Source organism: Phyllostomus hastatus, unplaced genomic scaffold (genome assembly GCF_019186645.2).
Source record: "Phyllostomus hastatus isolate PE091 unplaced genomic scaffold, TTU_PhHast_1.1 phas_contig_210, whole genome shotgun sequence".
Taxonomy (NCBI): Eukaryota; Metazoa; Chordata; class Mammalia; order Chiroptera; family Phyllostomidae; genus Phyllostomus; species Phyllostomus hastatus.
The window spans coordinates 2,265,617-2,283,856 of NW_025333737.1; the positions used below are offsets into that span (position 1 = coordinate 2,265,617).

General features: G+C 52.1%; 1 protein-coding gene across 1 annotated transcript; it reads left to right on the forward strand.

Annotated features, from left to right (window-relative positions):
* The first annotated feature begins 15,100 nt into the window (after window positions 1-15,100).
* On the forward strand, window positions 15,101-15,757 carry BHLHA9 (basic helix-loop-helix family member a9). The gene has a single exon (XM_045836017.1). The coding sequence runs from the start codon at window positions 15,101-15,103 to the stop codon at window positions 15,755-15,757; it is 657 nt and encodes a 218-aa protein (XP_045691973.1).
* Window positions 15,758-18,240: the final 2,483 nt, after the last annotated feature.

Below are 18,240 nucleotides of genomic sequence, written 5' to 3' on the forward strand. Positions count from 1 at the left end.
TAAGCTTGAATATTGCTCCGTGGAAACTATTCAGATGATTCAGAAGGCCGCAGCTATGGGCAACTGGTGATTGGCAGCTTCATCATCAAAACATGCTCCCTCATGCATCACGTCTCCTGAACAACTTTTTGGTGAAACATCAAATCACCCAGGTGACTAAGTCCCCCTACAGCCCACATTTGGCACCCTGTGACTTCTGCCTCTTCCCAAAACTAAAATCACCTTTGAAAGGGAAGAGATTTCAAAACTTCAGTGAAATTCAGGAAAATACAATGGCGCAACTGATGGCAATTGGGAGAACTGTGTGAGGTCCCAAGGTGCCTACTTTGTAGGAGACTGAGGCATCATTGTCCTGTGTACAATGTTTCTTGTATCTTCTTCAGTAAATGTCTCTATTTTTCATATTACCTGGCTGGGTACCTTCTGGACAGACCTCATATACTTGTCATTGAGCTACACAGGACTGTAGATGTAACATTTTAGATTCACAATACACATTGTGTCTCTTTGTCTCTACCACAGAATGTAAGCTCCATGAGGACAGGGTTTGTTGTCTGTTCTGCCACAGACTAGAACAGGACCTGCCACAAAGTAGATGTTCCAAAAATACTGATGAAAGCATTTGGGGGTATCCAGACTGCCCCCCCCCAACACATCTGAAGTGAGCCAAGTTTCCGAATCCCGGAATAAGATAATCTCTCCCTGTCTCAGCATTCTTGGAGTCTGTAAAATTCCACCCTGAGTCCTGCTGATGCGGATGATGGAGCTCCCTCTAACAAAAACAAACAGATACAATTCCCAGCCCTGCGCCCTGGGAGGAAGTGTGTGCCAGGCAGCTTCTTGGTGCCAGGAGGCCAGGGACTCTCTTACACACTTTCCATATTTTGTCCTAGTTCATTTTCCCACTAGCCAATGATGAGGATTTATTATCATCATTTTTATTATTTATTTTACTATTTATTTATCCTAATTTTTATTATCCTAAGTGGGGAAACAGGCTCCAAGAGTTTAAGTGGAGCCAGGACTTGAGCCTGAACCTGTGGGGCTCGCACTCCATTGACAGGTCTTCCTTGCTGTCCTGATAACCAGAGGTGAGGGGCACAGGTACGCCTCCCCTTGTAAGTACTGGGCGGGGGTGGTTGCTGGGGGGAGAAACCTAGTCCTTCTCACGAGCTGCCACACGCCCCAGGGGTAAGGTGTGCATGTGCGGGGGAGGTCATATTTGAGGACAGGCTTCTTAATCCACCAGAGGAGTGTCTGATACTACTGGCTATTGAAAATATTTGAGGGAGAGAGGAAGGGGGGGTCTGGTTACACCCGCCTGGGGGGGCTCTTCCTCTGCTGGCAGGTCATTGGAGCCAAAGCCCCTTTCCTCACAGGAGGCCCCATGAATCCCTGTGAAGGTGGTGAACTCACCATGTTCCACCGGTCCTCCTCCGACCCCGCTCTGGAAACCAGTCCACACACCTGACTTCCCATGAGCTGCTAACCCTCTGGGACTCTGTTTCCACATGTATGAAATGGGCATAACAACACTATGGCAAAAGGCTGTCCTAAAGCTAAGGGGACTTCTGCCATGCTGGAAGAGTGCCCATTCCTTTCTCCCCTTCCCTGACCCACCCCTAAGCAGGTGCTCTATCCAGACCTGGGCTCTAACTAGTGGGAAGATGATAAGCCAAATGGAAAAATAAATATGCATCTATCCAGGAGAAGCAACTGAGTATAATAGACAGCACCTCCACAGGTACCAGGATGCCGCAGGATGTCATGAAGAATCAGTAAGCCCCAGCTCAGAGCCTGGCCCTGGGGGACAGAGTGGGAGACCGGCCAGAACCTGAGGTCTGTGAGCCCCGGGCCCCTCCCGTGAACGACTTAATGCGGGTTGAGGTGGGGCGGGGGGGGCGCGGCGTGACCATGGCCTCCCTTTCCTCTGGGCCCCACTCCCCCTGTGCCTTCCAACACAGCCCTAGCTCATAAATCTCCTTCACACAGAGGGCGATAAATCAGAAAGTGGTGGGGATCCCCCAGCTCTCTGCACCCTCCCTCCCCTGTCTGGGCGGGACGCAGGAAGCCCCTGGGACAGGGTGGGCGGGACCTCCCAGTCCCGGGCACTGCGGTGTGTTAATTACAGGCCCGGGGCTGGGGGCCTGCGGGGCCTGATTTATCACTAGGCAGGCGGTCTGTGGGAGCCTCGGAGGCGCAGGGCGGAGGTAGAGGGTGGGGGTGGGGGCTGGGCTGGAGACCTGAGAGGCTCCCAAATTCTGAGGGTCTTGTTGAAATGACAACCTTGGTAGTAATCAACTGTAATGTAATTATATAAATAAAATATAAACATAGTAAACTTAGCTAATGTTAATTGAGTGGGCTAAACACTTCATTGATTCATTCTTAAAATATTTATCAGATGCCTATTCGGTGCCAGGAATCTTGCACATATTATTATCTCATTCATTTCCCCAAACTGTCCTGCAAATCAGTCATCATTGTTCCCATTTTGCGGATGGAGAAATCCCAGCAAGAAGTGATTGATTTGCCCAAGGTCTCCGGGCCAGTGGGTAGTGGATCCAGGACTCATAATCCTGGCTATCTGTCAGGAGCTTATTTTTTTTTTTTTGTACAGCTTATCCTGCCTCTTTGCTACCACGTGCCTGCCTCACTGTCTTCCTGCCCCCCCCCCCCCCCCCACGAGCTGTGTGACTCTGGGCAGATGCCCCTACTGGGCCGGGTCCCAGGCCTCACGTGCAAAAAGAGGCTCTCTGCCCTACCACCTCCCGAGGAGTTAGAAGGATCACATTAAACCGAAGCTTATGGAAATGATTGTTAAACTTGCGGAATGAAGCCAAAGTGAGAAGAAGTGTGAAGGAGGCGGTGAGGAAGTCACTCCGTGTGTGACTGGGAAACCACACGGAAAGAGAGCGACGCGGCGCAACAGGCACAAGTGAGGGACCTCACCGGTTCCGGACGTCCACGCCTTCCAGACGTCCGACAAGTCCTAGAAAATAAAAAATGCAAATGCGCCGTGGTGAAAAATCAAAAGCCAAAACAATGAAAAGTTTTCAAAACAAATCTGGAAAAAAATTACTTTCAAAGGAGCAATTGTTAATCTGAAGCTGACATCACATCAGTAGCAATGAAAGTAAGAAGACGTCATATCCTCAAAGCAACTAAAAAACAGAATTATCAACCAAGACTCCACCAGCAGAAGTCCAGGCGAGAGCGTCCTCGCCAGCAGGCTGTCACTAGAGGACATTCTCAAGAATGGAATTCAGGCAGAAAAATATGATCCCAGATGGAATGTTGAGATGCAGGAGGTGACAAAGAGCAAAGAAATTAGTAAATACATGAGCAAATTTAAATAAATATGGGTTGCATTAAAAAGTTGTCTATAAAGCTCTGTATGATGATTAAGGTGATGTCAGATGCTGTAGCAGATAAATCTCCAAATCTCTGGTTTAAACTCGTGTCCTTCTCACTTAGGTGATCATTCAATGTGAGTGTCCCTGGTCAGACAGCCTCCCTGGGCAGCTGTGCTCCGGGCATGCCGAAGGACAGGCGCCTTATCCCTTTTGGCTTACCATCTTTAAAAAAAAATCTGTACCGAAGAAATTTTTTTTTATTAATTTGAGAGAGAGACATCATTGTGAGAGAGAAACATTGACTGGTTGCCCCTCATATGTACCCCAACAGGGAACTGAACCACAACCCTGGTGTGTACCCTGACTGGGGATTGAACCCACAACCTTTTGGTGCCGGGGACAATGCTCCACCAACTCAGCAACCCAGCCAGGGCACAGCTCACCGTCTTTTAGCTGGGGGACCCCACGGCTGTCCCAGGTCTTCCAGCCAGGAGGAAGGGGAAGGAGAATCGAGGCTGCACATGGGAAGTTAATATGGGCTGGCCTGGAAGTGGCGCACAGCACGCTGCCCATGTTCATGGGAGAACTCGAACAACTGCAGGAAAGGCTGGGACATGGTGTAACTGCTGTATTCATTATCTGTTGCTGTGTAACAAATCACTTCAAAACTTATTGGCTTAAAATAACAATGAACGTTTATTATTCCAGTTTCTATGGGTCAGGATTTCAGAAGCAGACTACCTAGGATGGTTCTGTCCTCCTTTTGTGCATGATGGAGCATGTATGTGACTCCTAGAGCTCTTGCAGCCATTCTGCCACCATGAGGGAAGCCACCTTGAGAAATAAACATACACAGACAGCATATGAAAGGGTCACAAAAGAACACTTATAGTTATAGGGATAATTAAACAAAACCAAACGATTCTAAATTACCACAGAGGTATAAAGGGCCAAGATCACCCAAAGACAATCTGAAAATGAACAAGGAGTCCAAGGCATTAAACAAGCATTAAACAGAGATGCTTGTAGGTGGCATTATATTATTATTATTATTATTATTATTATTATTATTGAGTTGTAGCCTTACAATAATTGGACATAGTATAAACTAGTCACTAACTGGAGTTGGAGAAATTGGCACCTGGTTTCCAATACTAAAAATAAGAGCCTGATACTATTGAAAGCAATAACTATAATAATAATGGCTACCACTTGCTGACATCTACAAAGTACTAGAAATTTGCATTTGATTTACCTCATTCTATCCTCACACCAACCCTAAAAGGTATTCTCATTTATTGTTGCAATTTGACAGATAAAAAACTGAACCTCACGAGGACAGAAATGGTTCCTTCAGACCACACATGGCTCAGCCTCCTGGTCACTGGTCACTGCTCACTGGTCACAGAGCCCGTTTCCCCTCCTCACAGTAGCTGGAGCAGGCTGGGGCAGAGGCTGCCTCTTCTGGGAGACAGGGAGACAGATCCCTCTGTCTACACCAAGTCAGGCCCCAGACCCAGAATTGCTGCTTGGCCCTAACTGACCCAGGGACAGATCTATGGCTGATTAGACTCTGGCTAAAAGCACAGACCTCTTTGTCATCACTTAATGAGAAGCTAATCACCAGGTCATTAGTGGGTGCGGGTGATGAGGAGTTTGGTACTGGGTGGGAGGGGGGAGGATGCTTTGGGTTACCTGGATGATTTACAGCCTCAGAGGCCAGGCTGGCTGGGGAGGGGGCCAAGAGGCAGGAGGAAGGGAAAGTTAGTATTCACAGGGCATCTTAGAGAGGCCAGGCCCTGGGCTGAAGCATACCATGTTCTGTTTTATTTAATCCTTCCAACAAACCTTATGAAGCAGCATTATCACATATCCTCACTTACAGACGAGGGAACTGAGGCTCAGAGAGGTTAACGAGGCATCTTGCCCAAGCTATACAGCTAATAAATAATGGTCTAATTCCAGAGTCCAAACAACCACACTGCTCAGCACCATGGCACAGCAGGACTGGGCGCAGGTGAAGGGCTAAGGAACATTCTAGCTTTAGACCGAGAAGGGACAACGTGTCAGGAGGTGCTTGGTTGAGGGATGTTGCTCTGTGGGCTGGGAGTGGGGGCAGGGGAAAGGGCCATTTGCCTGCAGGAACTTGGAAGAAAGAACCCCTGGGGTGCTGAGTAAGTCTGCTAGAAAGAGGAGAATAATAACCACAAGTAGCCCTGGCCAGTGTGGCTCAGTTGGTTGGAGCATCTTCCTGTAAATTGAAGGGTTGTGGGTTTGATTCCTGGTCAGGGCACATGCCTGGGTTGTGGGTTTGGGCCCAGTCAGGGCATGTAAGAGCATCGATGTTCCCCTTCCTCCCACTCTCTCTCCCTTTTCCAGTCTCTAAAATCAATCAGCATGTCCTCAAGTAAGGATAAAAAATAATAACAATAACTAACTATTATTGAGTGCCTTCTATGTTCTGGACACTGCACTAAGGGCTTTCTATGTAGGTTGTCATTTAATTCTTAGAATTCCATTAGGACGCAGTGACCAATCCATTTTACCGATGAGGCTCAGATCTGGCCAATGGCAGGGGCAAGGGCTGGCTTGGGGTAGAGAGGAGGAACAGGACAGTTGCTGCCCTCTGCTCCATGTGGTCAGGGTTCTTGATCGGAAACAACAAAACCAAGCTTGGGTCATGTAAGCGAAAGAGGAAGTTATTGGGCAGCTCCGAGGTCTCTCACAAGATCTACTGGGAAGAAAGGCAGGGAATTAAGTTTGGGAAACTTATAGGAAACGGGGTTGCTGGACCCACAGCGCAGCCAGCGACCTCCTGTGGATGCTCCCATAGGGCACGGAGACCACTGGCCTTGGCACTGGTAGGGCAACTGTTCCACATTCAAGTCAAGGACCCAGACTCCTGCCTGTCCCAGCAGACACTTCTCCCGCCCAGAGCTCCACCAGGGGGCGCCCTCCCCTCCAGATGGGGCGGTTCAGATGCTGCCCAGCAGTCAGCAACAGTGACAACAAAAAATCCACCCCAAGCGCCAGGGGTCCCGGGTCTCCCAGCCCCCCCCCCCAAGGAAGAGGTGACCATAGTGCCATCAGCTCTCTGCCCCTCTGAGACTTCTCCCATGTCTACAGTGAACCCTAGTTCAGCGCCCATCACTAGGGGCTGCTCAGAAATCTCAGGCCTCAGGCTCTGCTACACCCATCCATCACCCCCACGTGCCAGGTCTACCGAATTTCTCAGACTGTAAGATGCACCAGAGCATGAGATGCACCTAGGTTTTAGAGGAAAATAGGGAAAAAATTTTTTGAAGCAAAATATGTGGTAAAGTGTTTAATAACATAAATAACATAGGCTGCCCCCCCTCCAGTGAGCCAGGTAAGATACTTTTGGACTATAAGACGCACCCCCACCTCCAAATTTGGGAGAGAGTGTGTCTTATAGTCCAAAAAATACGGTATTCCCCACACAGGTAATGACGCCAGCCTCCCTCTCCTACAATCCCCCATCCCCACACACAGCTCTGGCTCCCCTGCTTTCCCCTTGTTACCCAACAGCAAGTGGGGTCCCACTGCCTGCTGCCACCCTCTAGACATAATTCTGGAGGCAGAGGTTTGGTGATAAAGGAAAGGAGTCTTTATTCAAAAAGTACACAATTTTGGAGTAACAGCTCTCCACTTGCATTAATCACCTAAGCCTATCAACTAAGGCTAAACGCTAACTCTTTAGTTACAGCTTTAATCACTTAAACCTATCAATTAAGGCTACACTCTTTCACACCTGAGTTCTATAATTTCCTGTGTTAGTTTTAATTATCTTGTTTCCACAGGGTTAGTCTACAAGCTAAAACAACATAAGATACAAAGCTACACAATTTGGGAAGAATGGCAGGTTTCAGCCTCAGAGCTTGTCCCCTCTGGAACACCCAGAGAATACAGCTGCCACCCCCTGCCAGGCCAGCTGCACGCAGAGTTCCTTCCCATCCAAAACACCGTCCCTTGGGAAACTCAGGCAGCTGCAGCAGGATCACCCAGGCATCCTCGTGAAACAGAGCCCCAGGGCCAGCAAGCCTGAGAGACCTCTTTTATTTCGAATCTTCCAGCCCCTAATTCCACGTGCTCTGGAGGCATTCAGCTTTTCAGCCAATCCTGTCCCAGACTGTTTACCTCCTGCAGCCTCCTCCTGCAGTCCCTCCTTTCTTCTCCCAGTGACATGATCAGATTTCCATATCAGCCTGGACCCTTATGGTGGCCTCCTACCTGGAGTTTGTTTTGGAGACATTCTCCACACTGTTCAATGTAATTCTACTGACAATATAAATATGACTGTGTCACTCCTCAGCAGAATACCCCTTTGTAGTACCTAGTTACCCACATGACAAAAACCCCAAGCTTTTTAGCATGATGCCTAGGGATCCCCAGTCCCATCTTCCATCAGTCCCTGGTCTTGTACATCATGGTTTGGCAAAGTCAATTTACTGTATTTTCCTCATCAAACAATGAAGGTTTATAATTCCAGGTTTTGGCCCATTTTGTTCCTTAAGTCTTCGATGCCTTTCCACCCTTTGTCTCCTTGGCAAACTCCCATTCATCCTGTGAAGTCCAGTTCAGGCATCACCTCCCCTGTAAAACCTTTCCTGACCCCTCAGAGAAGTACCTACACTACCCTCTGCACCATTTTCAAACCTTGTGCACGCTCTCATATAGTGTTATTGAAAGAGTTCAAGAGCTGGCTTTCCTTGCTAGGTGACAAGCTCCTCGAGGAACCGTGTCTGTTTTGTTCATCACTATATTTTCAGTACCTAACCCGAGACCTGGCAAATAGTAGGTGCTCAATAACTGTGCGACTTCACTGACCTGGAAAGGTTTGCTGAGAGCACAGGGGATGATGAAAGAGAAGAGGGCTTCAGGAGACCAGAGGCTGGAAGGTGGCAAGAGCCAGCCTTGGCTTCCGAGGGGGGAGAATTTAGGCAGGGAGCTGAAAGGGGGGGCGAAGGCATGGATTCCAGGGAGTAGGGAAGGGCAGTTGGAGAAAGCCGCCTGAACACACCTGTATTTCCAAGGAAGGGGCGAATGGAGAGGGGAAGCCTTAAAATCCAGGGAGGGGCAGTGGATGAGCAAGGCCCCCAGAGGGGATGGGGTGGAGGCAGAGAAGAGGACATGACCCCCAGAGCACAGGCAGGGAGACCTGGGGAGGGAAGGGGGAATCAAGACACAAAGGTGGGTGCTGCCCGCAGAGGGGTAGGACGGAGGGAGTCCCCACCCAGCAGTCAGACAAGGAGAAAGCTAGTGATCTCCCTCTTGTTTTTAAAGATCCATGAAGTGAGGGGAGGCAGTAAATGTTTCATGTCTTTCCATCTCGCCACATAAGAGTGGAAGACGCCTGCAGCAGCCGGTGCACCATGTCACCAACCCTGGCTCACCCGGCACTCTGCTCGCCCGTTGGCCCCCTTGCTGTTCCTGGATGCCCTCTGGCCTCAGGGCCTTTGCACATGCTGTTCCCTCTGCCTGGAAGCTCTTTCCCGAGACAGCCACAGCGCCTTGTCTCACCCAAATCCCTACTCCGAGGTCACCTTCCCAGGTGGGCTCTCCCTGACCCCACCTTCCTTTACCCCAAACACGTACTCACACTTTTTATCTTTTTTGGTATTATTTTTTTCTGTAGCATGTATCACTTTCTAACATACTTCTAATGGTACTTATTTTCCTTATTATTTGCTGTCCACACTAGAATGTGACTTCCACAAGGGCAGGTTTTGTTTTATTTACAGCTGTACTAGAACATCAGGCAGTCAATACATTTTTGTTGAATAAATGGGCAGAGCCCTAATCTGCTGATTCCCAAACCCCACCCCGGCACACAGAGTCCGTCTCAGCTGCAACGCTGAGGGTCTCGGCCTAAGACAGAAGGGAGACGGCCGGCCTTTCCACGGTCCCGCTTTCCGGGAACGGTTCTGGGCTCGGGACCCCGTGGGCTCGGCTTCTCCGAAAGGTCCGGGTCCGCGGCCTTCTCCCCAAGGTGGGAGTTCCGTCTCCCTCGGGGGAGCGACGCCGGAACTTCCAGGGGATGAGCAGGAATTTCTGAAATCCAGGTTGAGGCGAGCGGTAATAGGCACCTTCGCGGCCGCCGGCGGAACCGCCTGGCCCTAAATCACCGCCGCGGCCCCTCCTCCCCGCGCCTGCCTCCTCCGGGGCCGGAGGAGCTGCGCTCCGGGCAGGGGCGGGCTCCGTCCTCCGGGCCCGCGACCCGCCGCCGCTGCAGGTGCCGCGGAAATGCTTGCCGCGCCGCCCGCCTTTGAAGTGGGCCCGCGCCGGCCCCCACCCCGCGCCCCGCGCCCCGCGCCCCGCGCCCCCGCGGAGCCCTCACCCCGGGTCGCAGTCGGGGATCCAAGGGAAACCGCTCGGATTCCCGGAGTCCGTGGGCAGGGGGCCTCCCTCCGGGAGCCCCGGCCATTAGTCAAGAGACTGTGGCCCCCGAATTTCGAAATCCAGGGCTCGGCTCCCAGCACTGGGCAGCTTGCGCTGTCTGGGCATCTTCTTTGGTTTTACTGACCTTTTTTTTTTTTTTAAAAACATTAATGTGTGGTTGCCTCTTGAGCGCCCCCTACTGGGGACCTGGCCCACAACCCAGGCGTGTGCCCTGACTGGGAATCGAAGCAATTGACCCTTCGGTTGCAGGCCAGCACTCAATCCACTGAGCCACACCAGCCAGGGCTGGTTTTAACCTCTCGATGTCGTTTTGACGGTTCACGGTTAGGGGGACAGCAGAGAAATCTGTGTTTCAATTCCATTTTTTTCTCCTTAGTGCTTTTCTGTTGCTCTTTTTTGAGGTCCAGAGTTATCCATTGTGGTGAATTTTCCCTCCATCCAACGTGTGGGTGGGGATGTTCTCAAGTTTATGAGCAAGAAAGAAATTGTGTGTAGTCAAAATTATCGTGGAATAGGACTTAAACTGCAGTACGCAAGACATTATGATATAACCCTGGACAGTAAGTGGTCGGCAAGCTACAATGAAACAGCTGCTGGAACAGACTCTGGAAGAACAAGTATCTGTTGCATCTTTCTGCGTGCATTCAAGCGGCTGTGTTGTTAAGACAGAAGTTTGCGTTCAAAATATCTAGGGTGGAGCCTGCGAAGTTTAGGATGCCCCTGCTGAGAACCACAGCTTTAAGACAACCGTCAGATTCCCCCCAGGTGCCTGGTGGGGGAGGAATTCTAAAGCATTTCTATTTGGCTGCAAGGCTTACTTTCTTCTCTTTTAATACTGAGCTTCAAAGACAAGTTAATACACATTGGTGGCTGTCAGCTCAGGTGGAAGCCTGTAGCAGTGGGCCTGGTATTTAATAGGTGCTCAGTGAATGTTTACTGGACTTGAATATAGAGCTCGCCTGATCAGACCAGTGTGGAATTTCCAGAGTTTCATGAATATCTTATTTTCAGAGATGACCCCATTTATTCAACATTCGGCACATATGTTCTTGACCTGCGCCGTGCTGGGCACTGTGCTAGGTGGGAGCTGGGAATATCAAAGTGATCCAGATGTGGTCTCAGTGTAAACATAAAAGCACAATGTGATCTGCTAGACTCTAAGGTGGAATTAGGAAACACTGGGAAGCTCTGGAGGTGGGGGGTGGGGCGGGCAGGCGGTGAGAGTGGGGCAGGGGTGGTGGAGAGGGTAGAGGGGGTGGAGGGGGCTGAGGACTGGCTTCGTGAAGGAGGGAAGGTTACCAAGCTGGTGTGATCATTACAGGTCATTGAACTCAACCCAGAGCTCTGACAGGCAAAGAGGCGTGGAGACGCCCCAGCACAGGTGTGCACGGGGCTGCAGGCTGACCCCGAATCCCCTCAGGCTACCTGGGGCTCACTGGGCTCCTGCCACCTGCAGCAGGGTCCACTGCTGGGCACTGGCCTGTCACTTCTGCTCCCTGCCTGGGTCCCAGCAGCCATCGGCTCAGCTGCAGTCGGAGGTTGAATCATCTCAGAAACCGCAGGCAGCAGGGCTCAGCCCAGGAGGCAGGCAGCTGAGCTGCTCTGGACTTCTCTTGGCTTCCAGCCTGCACTCTCCACTCTCTCCTGCTTGTCTCTTCATCTAGGGGACCCTCCTTCCCTACCGCCCCACCCCAAGTTTTCTCTATATCAGCCACGGTCTTCTTATTTTTCACATTTGAATATATCACACTGGATTTTGTTTGGAGGGGCAGATGCTGGTCTGTAATACCTACAGGAGGTCAGTGGGGGCTGAGGGGACTGGGGTGGGGGTGGGGATGCTCTATGAATGAAACCACAGGTACAGCCCAAGAAGGGTTAAGAGCTTGGTCCTCGAAGAGCAGCCGCACCACTGGAATTGAAATTCTGGCTCAGCCACGGCTCACCCCCCTGACTTGGGGCCAGTTCCTTAACTCTCCTGGAGTCCAGTTTCCAGTATGTATAATGGGTATTACAGTAATAGGGCTTTTGGTATAGGATTTTGGTGAGGCCAAGAAAATGTATGTTTAAAAAGCACTCAGTGCCATGCTTGGCCTATATAGTAAGCACTTGATAGAAGTCAGTATCAATATTACTATTGTTATTATTACTAATGCAGCATTCTGTGGACTGCGAGTTCTCACTGGAAAAAGGCTTGGCTCTGGAGACAGTTTAAACTTCTTTATCATCCAACTGACACGCGCTCCTCAGCTCCTACACTGCCCCAGGCAGGTGCTCCCCTCTGTGAGGCTGCCCTGGATGAGCAGGAAGGGCAGGCTATGCGTGGACAGGTCATCTCCATCCTTCCATGGGGGTGCTCAGGGCTCGCCCATTGATTTCCCCAGAGCATGGGTCCTGTGGGCTCCCTGGGTGCACTCAGGCTGGGGTTGTCCCTCCAGATAACCAGATAAGTTCTTTCCTTTCTTTCTTTCTTTCTTTCTTTCTTTCTTTCTTTCTTTCTTTCTTTCTTTCTTTCTTTCTTTCTTTCTTTCTTTTTCTCTCTCTCTCTTTCTTTCTTTCTTTCTCTTTTCCTTCCTTCCTTCCTTAACATTTTATTTATTTATTTATTTTAGGGAGGGGAAAGAGAGGGAGAAAGAGAGGGAAAGGAACATCAATGTGAGAAAGGGAAAGATATTGATCAGCTGCCCTTTGCATGCACCCCAACTGGAGACCGAACCCGAAATGCAGGCATATGCTCTGACCGGGAACTGAACCAACAACCTTTTGCTTTTCAGGAAGAGGCCCAACCAACTGAGCCACACTCATCAGGGCAGATCAGTATTTCTTAAGGCCCACTCTTTACTTTGCTCCATGTCATTGAGTCCTCTGAGGCTGGTATCACTCCCATTTTGCAGGTAGAAAGGGAGGTTCAGAGCTTTTCCCAAGGCCTATATGAAAATGTCAGATACTGGGTGAGTTTGGGTCCAAAGCTTGAGCTCATTGTCACTACACTGCTCTACCCCGCAACCGGGGCCAGCTTCCCGAGTGGGGGAACTTCCATGCTTAGAAGGGCCCCAAGCTCAGTCTAATGCTCTGCTGTCGCTATTTCAGATTCTTAATGATTTTGAATACAGGGCCCCGTGTTTTCGTTTTGCACCAGGCCCTGCAGATTGTGTCGCTGGTGCTGCCCACCCTCCTTTGCGGGGAGGGCATCTTCCTTGCAAAGAAAACAAACTGGGGTGCAGAGCAGGGCATGACTGGCACAAGGTCATGCAGCCAGAACAGGCCTCCCTCCTGACCACCTGTCCAGGAGGGTCCTCTGGAAGCTCTCCTGTGTCCACCCATGCCCTGGAAGGGGGAAGTTTTGGGAGCGGTCTCTGGCCGGGGTCCAGGGAGGGTGTTTAAAAAAGCACTTAGCAGACTTGATTTCCTGCCTCCCACTCTGAGACCTGGCGAGACTGACATCGTGTTATCTAGAGGTGTGAACACGGACGCTCAGACAACCCGTCCCTATGCTCCCTGTGGAATTCTGGTTGTGGCAGGCACTTCTGTGTGTCTGCGTGTGCTGTGTGCAAGCATGTGTGTGCATGTTGTGGGGGTGGTGAGAAATGGATTCCAGTCTTAGCTGCTTTCATTCACTTTTTAATTCCACAGATATAGTTCAGATTTGGGGGATACAGCCCCAGAAATACAAACATCCTTAGGATGCTTACATCTAATAGGCAAGACAGACTATAAAACAAATAATTGTCTCTGGCTGATGTGGTTCAGTGGATGAGTGCCAGCCTGTGAACTAAAGGGTCACTGGTTCGATTCCCAGTCAGGGCACATGCCTGGGTTTTGGGCCAGGTGCCCAGTGGAAGATGTACAAGTAGCAACCACACACTGATTGATGTTTCTCGCCCTCTCTTTCTCCCTCCCTTCCCCCTCTCTAAAAGTAAATAAAAAAAATCTTAACAAAATAAATAATCATACAAACACAGGTATTTGTTGCCTACTGCCCAGTTCTTTTTCTCCACAGACTAATTCACAGTTAGAAATAATGGGGTTAAGGGTGTACCCTTTGGCCAGGTGGGTGGGAGCCCCATGCCATCCCAGCGGACACCACAGTGGGCCTGGGCATTTTGGAGGCATTCGGGTCATGGCTGGGAATGAGACTGGTCTTGGTGCTCCAAGTCACTCACCTGGGGATGCCTGAGATTCCGCTGGGGGTCTTTCTCTGGGATTAGGTTTTATTCTTTTCCTGAGACCCTGTTTAATAAATAAAAATCTTAAAAAAAGAAAAAAAAAGAAACTGTTTAGCCCTGGCTGGCGTAGCTCAGTGGATTGAGCTCAGGCTGTGAACCAAAGCATCGCAGGTTTGATTCCCAGTCAGGGCACATGCCTGGGTTGCAGGCCATGACCCCCAGCAACCGCACATTGATGTTTTTCTCTCTCTCTCTCTCCCTCCCTTCCCTCTCTAAAAATAAATAAATAAAAATCTAAAAATAAAAAAGACCCTGTTTAAAATTCAGATCCCTGGGAGAAGGGGGCGGCAGGTGGTTTCACTAAGTTCAGAACATATCAGTGCTGTGCGGTGAGGCAGGGCTGCCCAAGGGCTCTGGCCCCCCAGAGATGCCCCCGACGGTACCACAAGGGGCTCCAGAAGGCCACAACACAATCTTCTCCGCCACCCTCTGCTGCTGACTCAGCCCAGCGCTACAGGCAGAAAGGAGAGCCAAAGGGAGGTAGGGAGAGTGAGGCCCATTCCAAACCCAAACCTGACTCCCGCAGCCTCACTCTGCCAGCCGGAAAGGCCAGAGGACCCAGGCCCTCACACCTGCAAGCCCCCGGCCCCTTGCACCTGCGGGCCCTGCAGCATCAGACCCCACCTACTGCTCTCGTGGGAACAGTCACGTTTTCCTCAGTGACAGCTCTGTGGTTGCCCACAGGACTTGACAAGAACTTTCAAGGTCCTTGAAATTTGGCACGCTATTTGGGGGGCAGGGCAGAGGGGAGGAAGAATGTGGAACCCAGCCACCACGGAGAGGCCCTGGAGTGAGGCGGGGCAAGTTCTCCCCGGAGCGCTGTCCCGGGCGTGGCCTGGCTGCCCTGGTCCCCTCATACAAGAATCTGCATGCTTCCTCCCTTCCTTGCTTTCTTCCTCTTGGTCCCTCCCTCGCCAACCTACCTGGAGGCAGGTAATAAAGCAGGAGGAGGGAGATAGATGGATGGGGAGGGCGGAGAGCCACGTGGTGCCATAAGGCCCAGCTAAAGAGGGCCGTCCTGGGAGTGCCCAGCCTACAGGAGCCAAGGCTCAGCAGGGGAACTGTTAGCCTTGTCCTGAGCAGCAAGGCCTGGAGAAAGACATGCACCGAGGTGTGCCAGGACCAGGCCTCAGGGGCCTGAAGGGGGCAGAGGACTCTGCCAAGGACTTGGGGGGCTCCTGCCTGGAAGCCGGGAAGGATTTTGGGGTGCTGAGGGAGAACGGCCTCTCTCGCGGCCTGGGCGAGGCAGAGGAGGCGCAGAGCAGTAGAAAGCGCGCACGACCAGTGCGGTCCAAAGCGCGGCGCGTGGCAGCCAACGTGCGGGAGCGCAAGCGCATCCTGGACTACAACGAGGCTTTCAATGCGCTGCGACGGGCGCTGCGGCACGACCTCGGAGGCAAGAGGCTTTCCAAGATCGCCACGCTGCGCAGGGCCATCCACCGCATCACTGCGCTCTCCCTGGTCCTGCGCGCCAGCCCCGCGCCCCGCTGGCCCTGCGCGCATCTGGAGTGCCATGGCCAGTCGGAGCGCGCTGGGGACGCCGGGGACGCGGGTTGCAGCCCGCCGCCGCCCGCCGGGCTCTTCGCACCGCGCTGTGCCTCGTGCTCCCAGCACACGCCTCTGGGACGGCCAGTGACCGAGGCGCAGGGTTTGGCCCAGGCCTCCACTGGGAGTTGGCGCCGGTGTCCAGGGGTACCCTTTGCCTGCCCGCTGGGCCACCCACGGGTGGATTCCGAGCCGAGCTACCTGCATTCCTGACCTGCTCACTGAGCGTACCAGCCAGTGGAGGGAGGAGCCAATGGCAGAGTGACTACAGGAAGACTGCAAAACAAAAAACAAAACAAACAAAAAACCCAACTGGACTCAGCAATACCGAATGGTCTGGTGCCTCCTTGCCTGTGCGAAGGAGCTCTGAAGCCTGGGACCGCACACCCCACCTCCGCAATCCCAACCTGGAGTGGCAACTCCGGGAAAGGAGCAGGATCCTGCTGGACTCTTTCTTACATTTGGACTTAATGAACTCTTCTTTAAAAGTGACTTTTGTATTCTCGCGTCTCTGAGTCCTTTTGTCCCTCGCTGCTCTTTAGGAGAAGGGGGGCTTTTGGACAGGGGGACTTGTATGCGGGAGTGTGGGTGGCACCACGTGTGGTCTGATGGGATGGTGTGGGGTCCCCTGCCCTGCCTGTGCTGATGCCCCACGTCTGTGGTCTGGGAGAGGTGATCAGAAGCAGCCAAATAAAGAGGAAGCCATCATCTCTGTGTGCTGCCAGCACGCCAGGACTGGGCCCCGTGGCCCAGGGGGGCAGGCAGGCCTGAGCGGCTTGAGGCCTGGGGACTCACCCTGCAGGCCCAGGTATGTATGTGGCGGCATCGAGTCAAGATTCCAGCTGTGGCTGAGTGTGGGGGGGCACTGTGGGAAAGGACATTATGGGAGAGGGGGAGCAAGGCCTGGGAGACTTAGAGTGTGGAGAGCCCCATCTCCGGACCCCTGCACACCTGCCACCGGCAGCCAGCCACAGTGAGGAGGGCAATGAAAATGGAGTCTGGGCCAGTCTCAGAGGAAAAAGCTGAAGGTAGGGCCGAGGATTGGGGGTCAGTGAGTCCTGCCTGTCCCCCGCGTGATGAGATGGAGCTCCCAGTGAACCAGTGCAGGCAGGGTGACTGTGAGGAGGGGTGGCCATAGAATCTGGGAAAGATTATGGGGAGGGGGCTCAGGGAAGTAGCCCCTTTCTCCCCAGAGATGTCTGGGGAGCTGCCCTCACCCGGAATGAGTGCCCCTGTGCTCGAGTCTGACCACACTCAGGCTGGCCTGGCTGGTGGCGCAGGTCCCGCTTGCTGGGTAAGGGCCTGCGTGTGCCAGGAAGGTGCCGAGAGCTTTCGGGCCTCCTTGGAGAGCAGGGATCTTGCCCGTTGGGAAGAACAGTTACACAGCACGGAGCGGGGAGCCCCCAGGAGCTGGAGAGGTGCCCTCAGCCCTGGAGGAGAGAGGCTTCCCCAGAAGAGTCGAAGGGAGGCTCTGCCTTCCAGCTGCTACACTTGGCATCCTGTCCCCAGCTCACAGGCCCCCAATTTCACGTGGCAAGTGGCGGTGGCACAGGTCACAAGGAGGCTTTGACTCGGGGTCTTGAGGGTCATGGGGTCCAGCTGGGAGCGAAGTGTGGGATTCTGGCCCCAGCCCTGCTCACCGAGCCTCCCTGTCGCGAGGAGGCAGTGCCGCAGTCTGCGAGTGCACAGAAAAAAGACAGGCGAGCCTGGGGTCCAGTCTCTGCCCCTCCACAAGCTGCACGTGTGACCCATGGCATCACTTAACCTCTCTGAACCTCTAGTTGCTCACCTCTGTCCCAGATGAGTCCACCTCGGGGTAGCTGGGGGATTCACATTCCTCCAAAACACAGTTTCTGGCAATTAGAAGGTGTTCCATAAACTGTCACTGTCTATATATTGCTATGCTTTCATGACAGACCAGCCCGGGCCATGTTCCCACCCTGCTTCAGCCTGAGGCTCTTACTCTCTGCCAACATGGTACAATGACCAGCAAGCGCTGCTTCCCTACAGTTTCTGGCAATTAGAAGGTGTTCCATAAACTGTCACTGTCTATATATTGCTATGCTTTCATGACAGACCAGCCCGGGCCATGTTCCCACCCTGCTTCAGCCTGAGGCTCTTACTCTCTGCTAACATGGTACAATGACCAGCAAGCGCTGCTTCCCTAAATTCCAGGATAGAAAGAGCTGAGGGTTCCCTGGTCCGGGGTGCTTTCAGCACCAGGGTGGCAAGGGTGCCCCCTGCAGGTGGAAAATCGAGTGTACAGCAGAAGTGGAAGGTCCGCTGGGGGCTGTGCAAGTCCCCTTGAAGTACAGTTGACCCTTGACAAATATGGGAGGGTTAAGGGTGCAGACCAAACACACAGTCGGAAGTCTGCCTGTAATTCAAATCAGTCTTCCACATATGTGGATTCCCAGCTGCAGACTGAAAACGCAGTTGAATTTTGAACATCCCAGGTTTCAACTCTGTAGGTCTGCTCAAACACAAAATTGAAAAAATCCTCTTGTATGAGAAGGTGCGCAGTTCAAACCCACCTAGTTTTCCAGGGTATTTCTCAGGATCCTCACTTACCAGCAGAGTAATCTTGGCAAATTGCCTCATGACGTTGAGCCTTGATGTTCCCATCTGTATAATGGACTTACATAATAAGTACTTACATCTTAGGCTGTGGAGCAGACTAAATGGGATCATGCATT